Source organism: Hyperoodon ampullatus (genome assembly GCF_949752795.1).
Source record: "Hyperoodon ampullatus genome assembly, chromosome: 2".
NCBI classification, from domain to species: Eukaryota; Metazoa; Chordata; class Mammalia; order Artiodactyla; family Ziphiidae; genus Hyperoodon; species Hyperoodon ampullatus.
Window position 1 is genome coordinate 171,791,642 of NC_136915.1, and position 22,004 is coordinate 171,813,645.

The following is a 22,004-nucleotide window of genomic DNA, read 5'->3' on the forward strand; positions in this document are numbered from 1 at the left end:
ATCATTTTTCTAGGTTCCACATATATGCGTTAATATACGATATTTGTTTTTCTCTTTCTGACTTACTTCACTCTGTATGACAGTCTATAGGTCCATCCACGTCTCTGCAAATGACCCAATTTCGTTCCTTTCTATGGCTGAGTAATATTCCATTGTATATATGTACCACATCTTCTTTATCCATTCATCTGTCGATGGGGATTTAGGTTGCTTTCATGACCTAGCTATTGTAAATAGAGCTGCAATGAACAGTAGGGTGCATGTGTCTTTTTGAATTATGGTTTTCGCTGGGTATATGCCCAGTAGTGGGACTGCTGGGTCATATGGTAATTCTATTTTGTTTTTTAAGGAACCTAGATACTGTTCTCCATAGTGGCTGTATCAATTTACATTCCCACCAACAGTGCAAGAGGGTTCCCTTTTCTCCACACCCTCTCCAGCACTTGTTGTTTGTAGATTTTCTGATGATGCCCATTCTAACTGGTGTGAGGTGATACCTCATTGTAGATTTGATTTGCATTTCTCTAATAATTAGTGATGTTGAGCAGCTTTTCATGTGCCTCTTGGACATCTGTATGTCTTCTTTGGACAAATGTCTATTTAGGTCTTCTGGCCATTTTTTGATTGGGTTGTTTGTTTTTTTAATATTGAGCTGCATGACCTGTTTATATACTTTGGAGATTAATCCTTTGTCTGTTGATTCATTTGCAAATATTTTCTCCCATTTTGAAGGTTGTCTTTTCATCTTGTTTGTAGTTTCCTTTGCTTTGCAAAAGGTTTTAATTTTCAATAGGTCTCATTTGTTTATTTTTGTGTTTATTTCCATTACTCTGGTGGTGTACCAAAAAAGATCTTGCTGTGATTTATGTCAAAGAGTGTTCTTCCTATGTTTTCCTCTAAGAGCTTTATAGTGTCCAGTCTTACATTTAGGTCTAAACCAATTTGGAGTTTATTTTTGTGTATGGAGTTAGGTAGTGTTCTAAATTCATTCTTTTCCATATAGTTGTCCAGTTTTCCCAGCACCACTTACTGAAGAGACTGTCTTTTCTCCATTGTATGTCATTGCATCCTTTGTCATAGATTAGTTGACCAGAGATGTGTGGGTTTATTTCTGGGCTTTCTATCTTGTTCCATTGATCTAAATTTCAGTTCTTGTACCAGTACCATATTATCTTGATTACTCTAGCTTTGTAGTATAGTCGGAAGTCAGGGAGTCTGATTCCTCCAGCTCCACTTTTTTCCCTTAAGATTGCTTTGGCTATTTGGGGTCTTTGGTGTCTCCATATAAATTTTAAGATTTTTTGTTCTAGTTCTGTAAAAATGCCATTGGTAATTTAAGAGGGATTGCATTGAATCTGTAGATTGATTTGGGTAGTATAGTCATTTTCACAATATTGATTCTTCCAATCCAAGGACATGGTATAGCTCTCCAACTGTTTGTGTCATCTTTGATTTTTTCATCAGTGTCTTATACTTTTCTGAGTACGGGTGTTTTACCTCCTTAGGTAGGTTTATTCCTAGGCATTTTATTCTTTTTGTTGCAGTGGTGAACAGGATTGTTTCCTTAATTTCTCTTTCTCATCTTTGGTTGTTAGTGTATAGGAATGCAAGAGATTTCTGTGCATTAATTTTGTATCCTTCAACTTTACCAAATTCATTGATTAGCTCTAGTAGCTTTCTGGTGGCATCTTTAGGATTTTCTATGTATAGTATCATTTCATCTGCAAACAGTGACAGTTTTACTTCTTCTTTTCCAATTTGTATTCTTTTATTTCTTTTGCTTCTCTGATTGCCGTGGCTAGGACTTCCAAAACTATGCTGAATAATAGTGTTGAGAGTGGACATCCTTGTCTTGTTCCTGATCTTAGAGGAAATGGTTTCAGTTTTTCATCATTGAGAATGATGTTTGCTGTGGGTTTGTCATATATGGCCTTTATTATGTTGAGGTAGGTTCCCTCTATGCCCACTTTCTGGAGAGTTTTTGTCATAAATGGGTGTTGAATTTTGTCAAAAGCTTTTTCTGCATCTATTGAGATGATCATATGGTTTTATTCTTCAAGTTGTTAATGTAGTGTATCACACTGATTTATTTGCATATATTGAAGAATCCTTGCATCCTTGGGATAAATCCCACTTGGTCATGGTGTATGATCCTTTTAATGTGTTGTTGGATTCTGTTTGCTAGTATTTTGTTGAGGATTTTTGCATCTATATTCATCAGTGACATTGGGCTGTAATCTTCTTTTTTTCGTAGTATCTTTGTCTGGTTTTGGTATCAGGGCGATGGTGGCTTCATAGACTGAGTTTGGGAGTGTTCCTTCCTCTGCAATATTTTGGAAGAGTTTGAGAAGGATGGGTGTTAGCTCTTCTCTAAATATTTGATAGAATACACCTGAGAAGCCATCTGGTCCTGGACTTTTGTTTGTTGGAAGATTTTTAATTGCAGTTTCAATTTCATGACTTGTGATTGGTCTGTTCATATTTTCTGTTTCTTCCTCGTTCAGACTTGGAAGGTTACACCTTTCTCAGAATTTGTCTATTTCTTCCAGGTGGTCCATTTTATTGGCATAGCGCTGCTTGTAGTAGTCTCTTAGGATGCTGTGTATTTCTGTGGTGTCTGTTGTAACTTCTCCTTTTTCATTTCTAATTTTATTGATTTGAGTCCTCTCCCTCTTTTTCTTGATGAGTGTGGCTAAAGGTTTATCAATTTTCTTTATCTTTTCAAAGAACCAGTTTTTAGTTTTATTGATCTTTGCTATTGTTTTCTTTGTTTCTGTTTCATTTATTTTGGCTCTGATCTTTATGATTTCTTTCCTTCTACTAACTTTGGGTTTTGTTTGTTCTACCTCTAGTTCTATTAGGTATAAGATTAGATTTTTTATTTGAGACTTTTCTTGTTTCTTGAGGTAGGATTGTATTGCTATAAACTTCCCTCTTAGAACTGCTTTTGCTGAATCCCATAGGTTTTGGATCATCGTGTTTTTGTTGTCATTTGTCTCTAGGTATTTTTTAATTTCCTTTTTGATTTCTTCAGTGATCTCTTGGTTATTTAGTAATGTATTGTTTAGCCTCCATGTGTTTGTGGGTTATTAACGTTTTTTTCCCTGTAATTTGTATCTAATCTCATAGTGTTCTGGTCGGAAAAGATGCTTGATATGATTTCAATTAATTTACCGAAGTTGATTTGTGACCCAAGATGTGATCTATCCTGGAGAATGTTCCGTTTGCACTTGAGAAGAAAGTGTAATCTGCTGTTTTCGGATGGAATGTCCTATAAATATCAATTAAATCTATCTGGTCTATTGTGTCATTTAAAGCCTATGTTTCCTTATTAATTTTCTGTCTGGATGATCTGTCCATTGGTGTAAGTGAGGTGTTAAAGTCCCCCACTATTATTGTGTTACTGTCGATTTCCTCTTTTATAGCTGTTAGCAGTTGCCTTATGTATTGAGGTGCTCCTATGTTGGGTGCATATATATTTATAATTGTTATATCTTCTTGGATTGATCCCTTGGTCATTCTGTAGTGTCCTTCCTTGTCTCTTGTAACATTCTTTATTTTAAAGTCTATTTTAACTGATATGAGTATTGCTACTCCAGCTTTCTTTTGATTTCCATTTGCATGGAATATCTTTTTCCATCCCCTCACTTGCAGTCTGTATGTGTCTGTAGGTCTGAAGTGGGACTCTTGTCGACAGCATATATATGGGTCTTGTTTTTGTATCCATTCAGTGAGCCTGTGTTTTTTGGTTGGAGCATTTAATCCATTCACGTTTAAGGTAATTATCAATATGTATATGCCTATTACCATTTTCTTAATTGTTATGGGTTGTTTTGGTAGGTCCTTTTCTTCTCCTTGTTTCCCACTTAGAGAAGTTCCTTTCACATTTGTTGTAGAGCTGGTTTGGTGGTGCTGAATTCTCTTAGCTTTTGCTTGCCTTTAACACTTTTGACTTGTCTTTTGAATCTGAATGAGATTCTTGCCGAGTAGGGTAATCTTGGTTGTAGGTTCTTCCCTTTTATCACTTTAAATATATCAAGGCACTCCCTTCTGGCTTGTAGAGTTTCTGCTGAAAAATCAGCTATTAACGTTATGGGAGTTCCCTTGTACGTTATTTGTCATTTTTCGCTTGTTGCTTTCAATAATTTTTCTTTGTCTTTAATTTTTGTCAATTTGATTACCATGTGTCTTGGCATGTTTCTGCTTGGGTTTATTCTGCCTGTGACTCTCTGCACTACCTGGACTTGGGTGGCTATTTCCTTTCTCCTGTTAGGGAATTTTTTGACTGTAATCCCTTCAAATATTTTCTCAGGTCCTTTCTCTCTTTCTTGTCTTTCTGGGACACCTATAATGCAAATGTCGGTGCATTTAATGTTGTCCCAGAGGTCTCTTTGTCTGTCTTCATTTCTTTTCATTCTTTTTTCTTTATTCTGTTCTATGGCAGTGAATTCCACCATTCTATCTTCCAGGTCACTTATAACTTCTTCTTCCTCAGTTATTCTGCTGTTGATTCATTATAGTGTATTTTTCATTTCAGTTATTGTATTGCTCATCTCTGTTTGTTTCTTCTTTAGTTCTTTCTGGGTGTTTGTTCTTTAATCCTTCTAGGTCTTTTTAAAACATTTCTTGCATCTTCTTGATCTTTGCCTCCATTCTTTTTCCGAGGTCCTGGATAATCTTCACTATCATTATTCTGAATTTTTTTCTGGAAGATTGCTTGTCTCCACTTCATTTAGTTGTTTTTCTGGGGTTTTACCTTGTTCCTTCTTCTGGTACATAGTCCTCTGCCTTTTCACTTTGTGTATCTTTCTGTGAATGTGGTTTTCCTTCCACAGGCTGCAGGAATGTAATTCTCCTTGCTTCTGCTGGCTGCCCTCTGGTGGATGAGGCTATCTAAGAGGCTTGTGCCTCATTTACTTCTTATGCATGCGACTCATGATACTATGACACAGATCCGAGAATTGAGGTGCAGAAGTTGTGACTTGTTCAAAGTACTGAACTCAATTCCAACAGGTCTATCTGCTTCCCAATCCCATGTTCTTTGCAGAGAATTGGGCTCTCTGAGTGTCGATAAGGAAATAAGGCCTGGACAGATGAAGTATTAGGTAACAATACAGTAGGCACCCAGTAGTGAAAACAGAGAAGAAAGTGGTTATTTTTGCTGAAGGGGAGATGTTGCAGGTGGAGTTTTCCCCACTGATTGCAGGACCATGGCAACCATGATGTAAGTTGGCCAGTGAAAGCCAGCATGAATCAAAACAAATGTGTGTGCTGACCAGCCCTGAGCTTGGACAGTGAGCTGGAAACTCAATTCTAAGAGAATAATTTGGAAAATACTTAGGGACTTTCCTCTTCTAATTTAAGTCACAGATATTTCTGGAACTATGTTCCCCATGTTGTGATACATACTTGAACTGTTTGATATACAGATCTCCAAAATCCGCCACAAGTGGACAGACATGAACATACTGCATTCTTTCTCATACCCCCAGAGTTCAGGGTCTCTCAGCAGAGAAGGGCACTTTGGTGACTACAGAGTCATTTAGTCTCACTTGACCACTTTCCCCAGCTCTTTGCAGGAGAAGCCAGGGTGACTGTTCCCTTGAGGTTGCTTTACTTTATGCATAAGTGAAATTGGGTTTTACTTTTCATATTTTTGCAAAAATAATTCAAACAGGTTCTGGTATAGCACCTATTGGGGGTGCCAGGCCACTGGCAAATTAGCCTAACCTAAAGTTTTCTCATTTCTTGTAGCTTACCTAGAAAAGCATTTATTATGCAAGAGGATTAATCACAAACAGATTCTGTTTATTTAAGACATTTCTCAATGATTTGCCTGTCAGAAAGGGGCATCCTCTTTTTGGCTGGATGCAGAATGTAGGCCAGCTTCAACACATCAAGTCTATAAATGTTGAATTTCTCCTCCATGCCCACTGCTGAACTAGATCATAAATGTGTATATGACTTCCATGTACCAATGACCCCTCAAAGAGTTCACTGTATTGATCATCATCGTGAAACAAGATGCTATACAGTATTCTGTTTTTAATCAAATGCTAAATAGGTGGTGCTAACAAGTAATAGAACATTAGAATATGATATTTTAAATAAGGTGTTAATTGGGAAGTGGAGAAAATAGGAGCAAAACAGAATTAGAGATTGGACTGACCAGAAGAAGCTTCTCTGAAATGTTGTTTGAGCATGGGCTGAGCTCTTAAAAATGGGATGGAAAATATTGTTTACTCTTGTCTTTAAAAATGCTGAAGTATGGCTTCCTCAGGTACCCCCTTCTGGTTTGTTAACTTGTAAATGCTGAGTTTTCTTCCAGTTTTTACAGTAGAAGTCTGTAGTGTGTGCCTCTCTGGCATCCCACAAAGTGGGATAAGGTTGAGGATGTGACACTAGCTGACTAGCCACGAGATATGACTCCATTTGTTCATGTGCACTCCAGTGGGGTGCATGGCCTGAAAGTGGAGCCTCTAGGATGACCCCAAATAATCCAGCTGTCCTACCTACCAGCAGGTCAGACATGTAACAGATGTATGCTGGAGCTATGAAGTCTGACTTTATGTTCAAGTCTCAGTAATCAATAATAAAGGTGAAGTTTGTTAAAATCTTATACTGAGTCACTTTCTGTTAAATAATAGAGTCAAACCCCTTTAACTATTAAAAACTGCATAATTTCTTAAGCAAACCTCTGACAAAAAGTAAAATTGTCCTCTTTATCTAACTAAATTCTATCTCTACTCCCCTTTTTTAAATGAACGTGATAACATATATCTGAGTAAGCTCTGTGATATGTCCTATTCTCACAGCAAAGGAGAATGCCATCTATCAGCTGCAGTTCAGTTTGTGGTAACGTATTGGAGAGCAATCATTTAATGATTCTAGTTGGATCTACTAATAATTTCAGAGCTTTTTTTTTTTTTTTTTTTTTTGCGGTACGCGGGCCTCTCACCGTTGTGGCCTCTCCCGTTCCGGAGCACAGGCTCCGGACACGCAGGCTCAGCAGGCCATGGCTCACGGGCCCAGCCGCTCCGCAGCATGTGGGATCTTCCCGGACCAGGGCACGAACCCGTGTCCCCTGCATCGGCAGGCAGACTCTCAACCACTGCGCCACCAGGGAAGCCCAATTTCAGAGCTTTAATAACCTTAGATGAGAAAATCCTATATCAGTCTTAAAAATCCCTTCCATTTTCATGGGCTCTCTTCAGTTCATAACTAATTTCTTTCAATCTCCTTCAACCTTATCTAATACAAGAAGTTGTACAAGTGGTTCTATGTTATCAAGTTCTCACTTAGCTTTGGAACAACTTTCTGTCTCTCTCGTCTTGCCTTCATAGGGCATAAAAAGTAATGTAAAGTGAGGAATTGTACCCCAATAGTCACTCATCCAAAAGTGATAGGAGGAACACATACACACACATACGTACTTCTTTGTAAAGGGGTATGTAAGGCTCCTGATAGAAGAGCTTCAGTAATAGACTCATTTCAGTCCATTGAATAAAGACACCTTTCTGACTGATCTTTCCCTTCATCTTGCCAAGCTGAAGGCTTGTTTGATTGTTGTAATTGGTCTAGGAATGTACGGCAATGCTCAGTATGAAGTGTTCTTTGCCAAAAAGCTGCCTGAAGTGACCTGGTAATTCACAAGGAATCTGGAACCACACTGAACTCTCTCCCCCTCTCTCCCTCTGGAAGCTCATTGCCATAGCTCATGAAACCCTGATCTTCTGCTTCCCTGTAGTCTCTTAATTTCCTGACAAGTCCCTATGCCCTTGTCCCAATACCTAGTTCTGAAAGTTTAAATTCTTTTTTTCCTCTGAGGAGCCATTACTAGGGCTTTCATTTATTAGAATATTTTGTGTGTGCATGATGTCATCACGAACTAAACGGAGACACATCTATCTGGTTCTAAAATTCAGAATCCTGGACCGTATTGAAACAGCAGCTCCCTCTGTGAATGGTGTTTGGGAGGTTCACTTTCCTCCCAAAGGGGAGGAAAGGGGCCTTTCTCCCTCTGTATTTTCAGTTTCATAAAGTAGGGATAATTTCTATCAATATCCAAACTCCTTCCCTAGCCCCTTTAATCTAGGATTCTGTAAGATAGTCTAAGCTTTATCTCATGATTTTATAACAAAAACAAAACAAAACAACAACAAACTCCAGAAATCAAGCGAAAACAAAAACTTGCCTGGGATCAAGATGGAAATACACAAATAGGCATGCATAATACCTTCTCCAGGGCATTCTAGAAATTCACTGAACAGCAGTCCCCCACAGAGAAATCTCCCAGTTGAACAGCAGGCCCTTTGGTCTGGTCACCTCCAAAAATGAAGCAATAGGGAATGCTCATTGAAGAAAGCGTTGGATGACTTTTGTCCCCCTTTGAAGCTTAAAATGTCATGATTTTAAAAAAATGCAAGCCTCTTTCCCACTTATTCCAAATGTATTTAACTATCCAAATCATCTGAAGGTAGATCAGTAAAGACTTAAAAAATAAAAGTCTAGCCTAATTATTTCCAATAGTTTTGGCAATTGGATTTAGCCTAATGCAGTATTACCTTATGTAGATTTTGCCTCAGCAGGTATTAAAATGTTTGGCAATTAACTTTTATACATTGTATCTAAAGAATGCTCTAAAAGTTCTGGAAAATACTTTGTGCTTCCTGATGCAAGAAAAACGCCTCCTACTCCCTCTCTTTTAATCCTAATTTGCATTATCCACATTCTCAACAAATCCCTCTTTCTTTGGGTAAACTTGAATCTAGCACTTGTTAGAATCCTCAGGGATCATGAACCAATGGAATTCAAATGACAACCTATTAGGTCCACTTATGAGTCATTTAACATTTTCATTAGAAATAGAAAGCCCCTGTTCTGGGTCTCTTTAGAAGCACAAAATAGACTTCTGCATTAGCCTTATTTCCTTTCATGAACATTAAGCAGAAATACATGTAACCCACTCCAAGTTGGGTCTGGCATCCTGATAGAGCATAATTATGCCTTGAGAAGAGAAAAATCAGAGAACAAGGACAACTGCATAATGTGGGAAAAGGAATGGGTATGAACAAAGACAGTGAATTTTTAGGGCTGTGGCTAACCCAGGTTACCTTGAGCTAACCATTGATCTTGTTGCATCTAAGCATTGAGATTCTCTTGGGAGAACTTCCAGTTTATAAATCAATCTTTTTAAGATTCATGACAATCTTTCAGTATTATGACTACACAGGGAGAGGTCTTTCTATCATCAAAATACAATGACCTGTGACCCCAAATCACATTAAATTACTAACACTCACTATTTGTTTCCCAAGCAGCCTTGGGGGTGCAGATGAAGACTTTGGGGAACCTGTATCATACTGAAAGGACTATTTTGGTCCTGAAGAGCCCCAGTGGTGAAGACTTATAAGAACCAGGAAATTCTAGATTTATTCCAGGGTGGACCACAACAAACCTATTCAGAGAGAGGCCCAGGATTGACGTAATCTTGGAGAAAGAAGGAAAGGAGAAGGAGGAAGAAGAAACAAAATTTCTCCTAATAATTCAACTCCTACCACGTGTCACACATATTTGTATTAGTGCCAATGACAAACCTATAAGGTAGCTTTCATTCTTCTATAGACCAGAAAACTGAGATTAAATGACTCTCCCAAGGCTATTTATTTATTCAGCAAATACTTACTAGGTACCAGGAACTGTTTTAGGTGCCAAAGAAACAATGGCAGACTAGGTAAAGACTACCCTTGTACAGCTTACCTTTTACTTTAATATTTTTCAAATACCTTTCTGATCATGACCCACAGTAAAAAATGCATACTAAACTATTACACAATACAAACATCATATAAACACAAACATGCATATATACTTGAAACAAAGTTTTTACACACACACCCAAGAACTTATCTTTAGTGTGTACAATGCAGTCTCTGATATTTTCTATTTCTTCTTTTTTTAAAGTTTATCTGGTACTAATGAATTAAATTGATTTCATGATCTGCTACTAAGTCACAATCCACAGTTTGAAAACATGGTTCTAGTGGACTTGAATGGAATGGATTAATATTGATATTAATCAATATTTCCTCGAGGCCTGAGGAGTTATCTACATCTTTTTTAGTGTATAGTTTAACAGCAAGAAGGAATATGAGAAGTGCAAGGAAGCTGTCCATCATTTTGCAGCCTGGAATGGCTTGGTGGAGGCCATCCAACTCTGGTTTGGGTCTCCCATAATGCTCAAACTCCATCTCTCCTTTATAGTATGTCTCTTGTTTGCTCCTGTTTGCCCCCAGCAATAATAGTTTTATCTTTTTCCTCTAACCTTTTGTTCTTCCCACATAGGCTGACAACAGAATATCCAGGTCACTATGGCGAGGAAATGGACATGATTTCCTACAATTATGATTACTATATACGAGGAGCAACAACCACTTTCTCTCCAGTGGAAAGGTGAGCCTTCACCATGGGCTAGGGTTAGCGAGGTCAAGAATTAGCTCCACACAAGGATCATGCCTGCAGGAACCTTGATCTGGGGTTTTCCCTATTTTAGTTTCCTACTTGGTCTAAGATTAACTGAGAGATTGATGGGACAGTGGAAAGCAATGGGAATTGAACCCATTTCATGCAGCAGATCACCCTTGGAGATGACGTTGTGTTCCAGCTTGCTCAGAGCAGGAAATTCCCAACTTGGTATTCCATGATGTTCTAAGCTCTTCCCTTTATTCAATTTCAAAGAGCATTTTTTCTTACCAAACACTAGGAAGAGAGCACAAAAATGATTGAAAGAGTACCCACTGTCAAAATGAACCCTCTCCAATGCCATTTCTCCATATGGTCCCCACTTTGGGTTGTGGGAAGGGAGAGAGAAGAGAAGGAGAGGGAGCTGGAGGGGAAAAACACACAAAACTTACCAACCATATTTAGAAATAAAAAAGGAGAATTTAAATAACGGAAAAGAAAACGGCACTAATTTTTTAAATCTGTTTGCTCTCACAATCAGCTCCCAATCTTATCACAAATATTGAATACATCAAAACAAAACAAGAAGAAGAAAATAAAAATTCTTCTCCCTACTAATAAAGAGATATGAATAAATTCAGGTGTTAAAAGGTTGATCTGTCTACTTTTAGTCAGGTGATCATCACTTTACACAGCAAATGAATTCCTGAAAAGTTAGCAATAAGTATTTTTCAAATAGGACAAAACCTAACTCATTAACTCATTAAATAATAGACTGACAAATTTGAGTGTGACTTATCTTTTGTGTATATTTATGCTTTTGAGTGCAATGATATCACACCTAACTGAAGTAACTTATTTAATACAACCCTTAATTTAAAAAAGAAAAACAGGGTTTCCCTGGTGGCAAAGTGGTTGAGAGTCCGCCTGCCGATTCAGGGGACGCGGGTTCGTGCCCCGGTCCAGGAGGATCCCACATGCCGCGGAGCGGCTGGGCCCGTGAGCCATGACTGCTGGGCCTGCGCGTCCAGAGCCTGTGCTCCGCAACGGGAGAGGCCACAGCAGTGAGAGGCCTGCGTACCGCAAAAAAAATAATAATAAAATATTTAAAAAAGAAAAAGAAAACAGAAAAAAAACCCATGAAGTAGCTCTGAAAAGACACAATACGTGTTGCCGGCTCCATGAACAAAACCCCTTACATTTACTCATAGGAGAACTTCTTAATTCTCACACATTAATTATTTGTATTTTAGATACGTTTTTATCTAGCTTAGTTACTATTTTCTAGAAGGGGCAAATTAAAAAATAAAGAGGGAAGATACTACTTAGAATGAGATTCACTTCACCAGTGAGAAGAAATAGCTGAATGATGTGACACACACAAAAACATACTTAAGAAAAAGAAAGAAAGAAAAGGAAAGACCTAAGAACTCAAAGACTATGGAAGCCCGGTGACATTTAGCAGGAGTGTGTATCCCCAACGGGCAACACTGGTTCACATTATAGCAGAGTGTTCAATATTCCTAATGATGTTTCCAAGTCATCAAGAAAATTAGTTCTGCATATCCTGCTTAAGAAGACAGGAAGGAATACAGTAAAGAAAGCATGCCATCCAAAATTTCCACCAAATAAATACATTTTGGCAGTTAAAATGTCCAACTGCTTGGCTTGGAAATTTTCAGTTATGTGGTTGAACTCAAAATCTTGGAAAACTGAGATACTATGTCATGCATTTGTTTAAAATGAATATACCCATGCAATTTTGCTGCTGTCACTAACAATCAGTGGCTTAAAGGTCCACGACTTGGATTTCTTCCACTCTGCTGAAAGAGGCTGAGGCCACTACCTTGGAGAAATATTGTCAGTGCACAGGACTCACTGGGCAGGAGTTTTTCCTCTACATGCAAATCATAGTGGTTTCCTCCTGGAATGGAGTTGCTCATCTGGGGCACTACTGACAACTGGGGCCAGATACTTCTTTGTTGCAGGAGCCTTTCCTGTGCAGTCTAGATGTTCAGCAGCATCCTGGCCCCTACACACTAGCCGGCAGTAGCAACCTCCGCCCATAGTTATGACAACAACAACCACAAACCCTGGGGAGCAAAACTGCCCCTGCTTGAGCACCACTGTCCAGGAAAGAAATCAGCGACTAAGCCTGATTTGAGTACCTTGATTCTTTTACAACCAAGTAGTCTACATTTTGCTTAGCGTCAATTAAAAGCCTCGTAAAAGAGTAGTGTGAATGCCTGGCTGAAGATCTTATTTCCCTGTGTCTGTTGGCACAGAGATAAATAAGACTTGTCTACAGTAATAAAATACATTTGATAAATATGCATGCTACCAATTTTCTAACCTCCATCCAAAACAAGCCATGTCTTCTGTTGACAACTGCAGGAATAAATACTAATAAATAGTTGGTTATCCAGGCTCTTAAAGATCTGTACTGGAGGACCCTATGCCCAATAGCTCTAAACAAACAAGCTGGAGCAGCAGATTCAAATTATAAAGCCTGCCTTGGGCTGTTTGAGCAGCATGTACCATAGCTGCTGTTATCTCCCAGAACTAAGAGTAGTCAGTCCCACCTTCCAGATGGATGAAGACCTTACCACTGTTGGTGTTTAAGAGAAATTGATCTGGGAAGAGGCCTTTCAGATTGAAAAGGAAGAAGGATATTCTAAGGTTGAGTGACCTCACTGTGCTTGGGAAGCATCTGTGTGATCGTATACGGAATGACTCTTTCTTTTTGCCCTTCATCAAGACTTTGCAAAGGATGTGACAGCCCATGTCCTCGATGGGGTTATGGGTATCAAGTTATGGAGGCATTCTGATATAAGATAAAGAGGAAGATTTGAGTTCAACAAAATTGGAACCTGAAATTGTCACCTAATTATGTTCATGAAGGTCACTTATTTCTCTGCGTCTGCTTCTCCACCTTAACAATGACTTATCATGAGGATTAAATGAAAAAATTTGTAAAGCATCTAGTGCAATGCTGGATATATTGGAGGACTCAGCAAATAGTCGTTACAATTGTCATTACCATCACCGTTATCATTGCTAAACAATATCAGACCAGAAAAGTGCTGTGCAGAGTAGGATCTCCATAAATTTTTGTTAAATGGGTGAACAAAGAACTTAGGCTAGCCCTTAGCAAAGAACATTCCTTGAAATGTATCCACACCATGTTTTTTCAAAATTGAGCAATTCTATGTCCTCTCATACCCATGCCTGACCATTTAAACAAATACTCAATTCAATTTCTGTTATACAAGAATGGCAGGCATTGTCTTTTTCACTTTATGGGTTTTAGAGTTGTTTCCCCTCCCTTCATTTCCCTATGATAGTGTCTTCTGAAGGAGAATACACAGGGTATAGCATGGAGCCTAGCACATGATAGGTATTTAGGAAAAGAAAGAATGAGCAGATGGATGGCCTAGGTAAGAGAAGATTCTTTACCATGAAATGGAGACAATGTTGAATAAATGCTTTTATTACAAGTTGTTGACCTATATGTCCAAGAGGTCCCTTTGAGACAGAGCAGTGGTGAACTGATCACTGGTGACAAACAGGACCTCAACATGCCAGTGACCTAGTTAGTCCCCTCCTAGGTGCAACTTGAACTAGGTGAGGAGGTATCCAGGACTCCTGACCTCATAGACGATTACTTGTAGGTTTTCTAGAGACTTCATAGATGTGTCTTCTGAGAGGAAAGTGAAATTGGTTGGCCCTAAATTCTCCAAGGGTTTTTCACTGCTTTTCTCTTAGCAGTGATTTTTCCTAAGGTGTCTTTTCTCACTGACATTAGCTCTCTGACTCTCTCCCCACAGGGATCGCCAGTGGAAGTTCATAATGTGCCGGATGACTGACTACAACTGTGAATTTGCAAATGTTTAGATATGCAACCTACCAATCTGGGTGAAGGGAAGGGGGCCAGGAGACCTGAGCATGTCCACTTATATTAACATCGGTTGGTTGGGACTCCTAAATGGTTTCTACTGCTCTCTTTTCTTCTCCCTGAGCTGGTTGGTAGTTGCTATGCCAGCTTTCTGGGCCCTTCTGACTAGTATCACACTTACAATAAAATCCACAGTTTCTCACTTTCAACATGTTCCATAGCAACCATTTTATATGAGTGACAATGGCTCTGTTGCACACCATATATTCTGTGTGCATGCTCACAGCCTGAACAAAAGCCTGGCTGCTGGAGCACCTGTCACAGCCTTGCTGCTGCTTTTACTATCCAATAAGCTGCCTGTTGCTGAGCAGTGTCTGTGAACAGGTTCAGGAGTGGAGTAAAGGGGCAGAAACTGAGGAAGGGGAAGGAAAGTCTGCAGCTATGACTGTTTGAAGGAAACCTAAGGTCCTCACCTAGAACAGACCTTCTGCCTTCAGGGGACATGCTTCCACTCTCCCCCACCACATGAGCCATGGTTGCCTAGAAGTTCACCTGCAGAGCTCTGTGCTCCAGGAGGGACTGTGAGGTGAAATGGGGAGGTGGAAAAGTTTGGGGGCTGAAAGACTGAGGATTAGAAGAATTTCCTAAATGGGAAGAAGACTACTAGCATCCCCAGTAATGAAAATGAGCATCGGGACCAGAGGAACCTGTGGGAATCAGTCTCAAGTAAGACAAAAACAAGAAAGAAGAGAGAGGTCAGAGAATGGAACTCAAATTAGGAACTTGGAGGGAAAGGGAGTGTGGTCAGGTTGCTTTGGAAAACTGAAAAAGGGGTTTGACTCACTGGCACCTGGAAAGGCTGGCATATGCCCTGTAGCTGTGAGAGCTACTGGAAAACTCACTTGGATTGGTCTCAATATTCTGGATGGGAAAGTCTGTCCTGGGGGGTCTACTTCTCTTCTATGTGTAGTTTAGGAGTGTCTTTTGCAGAGGTGGCATTATCTTTCCTCCTCCTGTGATGTCTCCGTCCCCAGCCCTTTGCACTCTCTTTGTCATAAAAGGAATAAAAATATTAACATTTACTATGCTGCAAATGTTAAGGGTCAGTTTTCTCTCTCTTCACCTCCCCTTTCTGATTATTCATCCATCCATTCAGAAAATATAGCTTAGCATTGTGATTTGTGCCAAGTACCATGCATGGCACCAGGAATACAATAACGATAATGAAAGAATATGGTTAAGAAATCCAATATATAAGACATAAAGTGCTTAAGTCCATTAGGGATTGGACAAAGGGTGGAATCACATTTCTTTGCCTTTAAATCCAGCTTGATTTGTCCTCAACATCCTACAAACCTCCTCACACCAATGCTTTTTAACCACAGGGAGCCCCTATTTCCTTTACCCATACAGTTGGCCTTTTCTTTTCAGATCTATGCTGTCCTTCCCTTCTCTTCTCCCTCAGGGGACCCAGGAGAGCAGGCAGCCAAGCAAAACCACAGGGGTCGCCCACCTTGTTATGCAAGCCATCTAGGTGGCCAAGATGGTGAATCTCAGCCAGTGATGCTGCATTTCCCACAGTGAGATCCTGGTATTAGGAAGAGGAAGGCAGAGCTAAGGATGTCCTCCTTTGCCTTAATGCTGAGGCCCTTTTTCATATAATGGTTTTGCTTTATTGCTTCCATTTCATTGTTTCCACCTCTCTGGCAATTTTACTTTACAGCAAGCTTCACAGTGTTGTTTCACAATGGGCATCATGAATATTTTAGCAATTGAAGCTCTGGGTCAGGATGGCAGCCAGGAAATGGACTTAGTTGGGTGTGTGGAACACAGCTGGAAGGGAGGCAAGCAACACAGATGGGCTGACTTAGCAGCTATGATGAAAACCAAAGGTGTGTAGGGGGTGTTGCACCTCACCAGGGCTGAGGTTGGAGAGAGGCAGCTGGGAGAAGCAGTCCAGGAGACTGCCAGACAGCACAAGTCGAGGAAAAAAAAATAATAAAGCAATCCAATAAGTGTCTGTGCCAAGTAGAATAAATGGAGAGAAAAACTATGAGAGAAGCTGTTTTTGCATATAGGCCAAGGACAATAACAGTAAAGACATTATCAGCTTGGTTCAAACCTGAATAATTTATACTTTCTATCATGTCAGTCAGTAAGAACTGGGTGCCAGACTGGGGCTAAATCCCAGATCTTTTGACTGCAAGTTCTCTCTCTGTGCTCTCATTACTCCAATCTTTCTACTTACTTGTCCACAACCTTGGATGAGCTACCTCTCCACTCTAGGAGGACATTTATCTAGGTAATCATTGTGTTTTCTTGCAATCCTAGAATTCCGTGAATGCTATCATCTGCCCCAAATTGTTTACAAAGGGCTTTGCTAAGGCATTTTCTTCCAGAGAAGAAGCCTGGGATGAGAGTTGAAAACCTAGGTCCTACCCCTGGCTCTGACAGAAAGTGGCTGTGTAATGCTAGACAAATCCCTGGGCCCACCCTTTCTTCATCTGCCTGGTACGAACAGGAATCCCTTTTCCAATAACTTCACAAGATGGTGATCACATAAAATGGGAAGAAAAGAGACATGATTCCTGCCTCACAGGGCCTACAGTCTGGTAGGGAGAGATGAGAAAATAGACAATGGAGACACAAGTGCAGCAGAGTTTCCTGAGGAAGCCAAGCCTATGGTTAGCCCTGAAGGACCAGGAGAACTTGTGAGGTGAGTGGGAAAAGTGTGGGCTCTGGAGTCCAACCGTCTGGGCACAAATCCTGGTTCCGTCCCTTATCAGCTGCATGACCTTGGCTCAGTCACCTACCTTCCCTGAGACTCTAGTTCCTTACCAGTAAAGACAATAATAGTACCCACATCATGGTGTTGTCGTAAGGATTAAATGCAATCTCATAGTGTCTTATTATACTTATCATATGTACTTACTTATTATATATAATAAGTACCCAATAAATGTAGTAAGAGGAATGGAATATTATTAGTATATATTAGAAAAAAATGTTCCTCAGCTAAGCTGGATATTAGTAGAGATAAAGAATAGGAAAATTCATAAAAGAGGTGGGACTTAAGTTTTGCTCTCATTCATTTATTTATTTGTTTATTCATATTCAGTCACTGAATCAATAAATTATTCAGTCCTTATTATATATTAACCACTGTACTAGGCACAGTTCCTGCATTCCAGAGGCTTATAAACTAAGGGAGTCAGACAAGCAAACAAATCATTACAGTCCAGATTGATAAGTCAAGAATAGGTATCATTTCAATAGAGAGTGGTGAGAGGTTAGGGTGGGAAAAGGGAAAGTGGCATTTCAGGCAATAGAAACATCATGGAAGGCATAAAAAGATGTATAGGCTTAGGAAACGTTCCCTAGGAAGCACTGATGTCACCAAGGTGTCTGGGAGGCACAACATGCAGTCATAATGCCCTAAGGATGTACTGGTAGCTTACAACAGCATCATAAACTAGTTATGCATATTAATTGCAATTTTTGTATCTATCTAGAACTCAGATTGCAGCTGGGCCTCCTAGAAATCGGAGAGGGAATTTATCAACTCCCGTCTCTGCTCCTCCGTTCCTCTTATATGCACAATACCAGGGCCTGGGAAGTTTTCTCTCCATCCTGGGTGTTCATCCACATACATTATCTTTACGATCAACTGCTTTGACCCAGACCAGAAACTCAACATTTTTTTTTAGTTCCTTCAGAGGAATGTATTCTCATAAAAGCATTAATGAATGTACAAATTCAAACAGAACAAAAAAACTTAAAAATTTAGACATTTCCTTCTTCCATTTTTTTTTTTTTTTTTTTATTGTCCATCATGTAGTCAGGGTTTTTCCCTCTCTCTAGCTGGTCCTCCATCTAGCTTCCAACCTACTTGATTCTCTTCTTACACTTCCAGATTCTTCTCCCCCTATTAATAAAGGAAAATGTTGCTCAATACAGACCACATCCAAACAGGTATGCATATCAAGGTGGCCAACACAAGCAAAGGCCATATAGTCAATAGAGTCCACTCGTCCACTCTTAGAAAGAAAATCAAAGAAAAGAAAAAAAAGAAAATCTTACAAAGCTTTAATCAATTTTAATTAAACCTGTTTAGCGCTTCTGTTTAGCTCTCTGAAGTTAAACCACTGTGTTAAGAAGTAGTACCAGAGCCTAGTTACCATTCTGGAAGTCAGAGTCATTTAGGTAAGTGAAATCCTTTGCAAAATGGTGTCTGGATCTAACTGGGTGTGTTATCTGTTACCCATTAACGCGTTGAATATATTTTATCAACTTATTCCCTTGTAAAGCAAGGATAAGAAAACACACCCACCTCAAAAAGTCATTTTAAATAATAATATATTCATGCATAGCTCAGATTTTCATGGAACTTAAACTTTTCACAGGATGAAATAACCACAATCTCCTAAAAACTAAAAACCAACCAACACTACCTATGTATTTTTAAACCTATTTATTAGATTCCGCTGTGCCTTGCTAAGTACTGGAAATGTACCATTTGTGAACTCCTTCTTCTCCTCTTCCCAATGCACCCAGAAGGAGCCCAGCTGTCTGTGTGAATGAATGAGTATCTGTATCAGTGAAAAATGTTGAATAGAAATATCTTTTAAAACATGTAAATTCCTATATTCTCTGAATTCTCTGAATTGTAGCATTCCTGTTTATTTCTCTGTTCTTTTTTATACTTTTCTGCTTTTCCCAACTTTAAAAAAAAAAACCATTGATTGTGTTTATAATTTTTTTTAAAAAAGTAATTTTAATCTTATGGAACAAAAACGGTCACCAGCTGCCAAGCATTTCAGCCCCAGGACCATGTTCCAGCTGAAAGGTGAGCATATGGTGACTTCATGGAAAGAAAGATTATAAAACCAGACTCTTTCATCTAACCGGCCACCTAGTGAGTTATAATTTAATATGCAGAATTACCTGCACTTTCCAACGTCTCTCACCATCCCCAGAGACAATGGAACAGATGTTCATTCTGTCATATGGCCAATGAGAAACTAATATTTAAAACTCCTCCACTCACCAAAGTCTTACTTGCCTTTCAGGGCCAAGCATGGGCTCAGCTTCCCCAGAAAACTTCCAGTGCTTTCTAAGACTGGTTCAGGGTCCCTCCCTGGCTCCCTCAGTACTCCACATCTTTGTTTTCACTCTCATGAAGGCAGGGGTCCTGCCTCTCTTGTTCATTTGTAGGTTTTTAGTGCCTGGCAAGATGTTTTACACATAGTGGGCATCCAAGACATATGTTTTAAAATTAATCTGGATTTCTAGTTGGTTTTCAGTTTTTATTGGGAAAACCTATCAAAGCTCTAAGCAATCAATAATTGAAAACATGAGTAAAGGCACTTTGAAAATTGTGTAGTTCTATTAAGAGGCGTGGTATGATGATGATGCTGTGGTTTTGAGGGGGGTTAATGCCATCTCCTGCTCTTTCCCCAGCATCATTAGGTAATCATTAATTTCATCCTTTGCAGAGCTACTCACTAAAGATGAGGGAGTTGGAAAACACACCAGTCACAACTGTCACATGTTCAGAAAGTGTGTTACCACACTAATGACCAGAATGTGAATTTTGGTGTTTTTATGACCTTTTCAACTATATTGAAATCAATATCTGAGGAGCAAGGACAGGGCTAGGTATTTATTGCACATGAGATAGAGCCTAGTTAACTAAGCCCTGAAGAGACTGGGGGCTGAGGGGCAAAGGGGCTCAGGTTGGTAAGCTGGTGTAACTCTGTATGAATTTGGATGCTTTTTGAGTCTTATAACAGCATATGAGTTCCAGGGGGGTGGGAGGGCAGTGATTTTTGTTTGATGCATCCCCGATACAACAAATATTTGATGAATAAATAAAAGTAGAGCCCTAAGACTAACGCTAACACAGATTAAAATTTCATGAATACAGACTTTATGACCATTGTTTTTCCTGGTTATTCCCACTCAGAGTTACTTGTGGGATTAGCTGGTGATAAACTGGACTGAAGCAGTGAAGCTAGTTTCTCAGAGTCAGGGTTTCCTGTTTATAAGGTTGCCTGGCAGGCATTCACAAGCCATGCTGGTGTGCCACATCTTCCCTCTCTGAGACTGGTGGATTTCAACTGACCTGGGTGTCTCCTTGGGCCTCTTTTGTTGGCAGACGCAAAGGTGAGCTCATGAGCCATAACCCCTTGGAAAGACGTTTTGGAAACAAACAGGCTCTGAGTCATACCTGTCTGTCCCCCTACCGAGACAGTAGAATGTCATGCAGATTAGTTCTGCCCAGGAAAAAGGAATTGAAAACCTCTCACAGTGTAAAACAGCACAGTTCAAGTTGGAGAAGGACTTCCCAGAAATTCAGAGAGAAGGCAGGCTTAGTTCTCCACATGCGTAGGTAAGCCGTGAGAAAAGTCCTTGCAGACGGATAGAAAAAGATGGAAAGATGTGGATGAGCGGATTATTGGGGCAGCGCATCAGGCTCAGCCCTTCCCAGAATGGCGCCATTGCTTGTTCTAAATCCATAATCTCACACATCTGTGCTGTTGTACATTTAATGTTGACTGTTACTTCAACAAGGTATCGTTAATCACCTACTTTGTTCCTGGAACAAACTGAAGGAAGCCATAAAGCATAAAACACACTCCTGACTTACTTCCGCGATCGCCGGCGTTCCGGAGCCCAGACGCAGCGGCACCTTCTGTTCGGTTAGCGGCGTGAGGGTCTCGCCGCAGCGTGTAGTCCGCGCCGCTCGGCCCGTTGTGAGCCCGTGTGCTCGCCGGGCCGGCCGGCCGGCGCAGCTCCAGCCCGTATCCCCCGGCTGATCCGGGGGGTCCGGGCACCGCCTCGACGGCGGCGCCGCCGGGCGCGCGGAATGGACCGCAGCCCGCACCCCGAGCGGCCGACGTCATGAGGCACCTGCCGTACTTCTGCCGCGGCCAAGTGGTGCGGGGCTTCGGTCGCGGCTCCAAGCAGCCGGGCATCCCTACAGCTAAGTTTCCTGAACAAGTAGTAGATAATATTCCAGCTGATGTATCCACTGGTATTTATTATGGTTGGGCCAGTGTTGGAAGTGGAGACGTCCGTAAGACGGTGGTGAGCATAGGATGGAACCCATACTACAAGAATACAAAAAAGTCCAGGGAAACTCATATCATGCATACTTTCAAAGAGGACTTCTATGGGGAAATTCTTAATGTGGCCATTGTTGGCTACCTCAGACCAGAAAAGAACTTTGATTCTTTAGAGTCACTTATTTCAGCAATTCAAGGTGATATTGAGGAAGTCAAAAACGACTAGAGTTACCAGAACATTTGAAACTCAAAGAAGACAATTTCTTCCCGGTTCCTAAAAGCAAAATAATGAATGGCCACTGATGGAAAAGCATCTTATTTATTCATTCACTATTCTCTAATATTTTACTTCTCGTAACTCTACAGTCTCATCTTGGTTATATTTTAAAAATCAAACATTCTCCTACAGCTGTGAATTAGTTTAAACAGTTTAATGTAGTTACCATATTATGTTCCAACTGTTCAATTAAACCCATCATGTTACAGTACTAAAAAGGTTCATTTTAAAAATCAAGATTCTATTTTATATATGTTGATTAAAATGTACCACTAGAAAGGTCTTAAGTGTTTTATAATGGAAA

General features: G+C 39.9%; 2 protein-coding genes across 2 annotated transcripts in view; both read left to right on the forward strand.

Moving 5' to 3' along the window:
* Positions 1 to 14,370, forward strand: part of DPT (dermatopontin) — a gene marked incomplete at its 5' end in the record, with an annotated part of 40,805 nt that extends 26,435 nt beyond the window's left edge. The window contains 2 exons of the mRNA XM_079698711.1: positions 10,345 to 10,452; positions 14,289 to 14,370. Of these exons, the coding sequence (XP_079554837.1) occupies positions 10,345 to 10,452; positions 14,289 to 14,355 (175 nt within the window). The 3' untranslated portion in view covers positions 14,356 to 14,370. The remainder of the gene's footprint in view (positions 1 to 10,344; positions 10,453 to 14,288) is intronic.
* A 6,889-nt stretch (positions 14,371 to 21,259) lies between these two features.
* Positions 21,260 to 21,649, forward strand: LOC307048569 (riboflavin kinase-like; the record flags this gene model as incomplete). Its single annotated transcript, XM_079697681.1, has 1 exon — positions 21,260 to 21,649. The coding sequence occupies one exon, from the start codon at positions 21,260 to 21,262 to the stop codon at positions 21,647 to 21,649; it is 390 nt and encodes a 129-aa protein (XP_079553807.1).
* Positions 21,650 to 22,004: the final 355 nt, after the last annotated feature.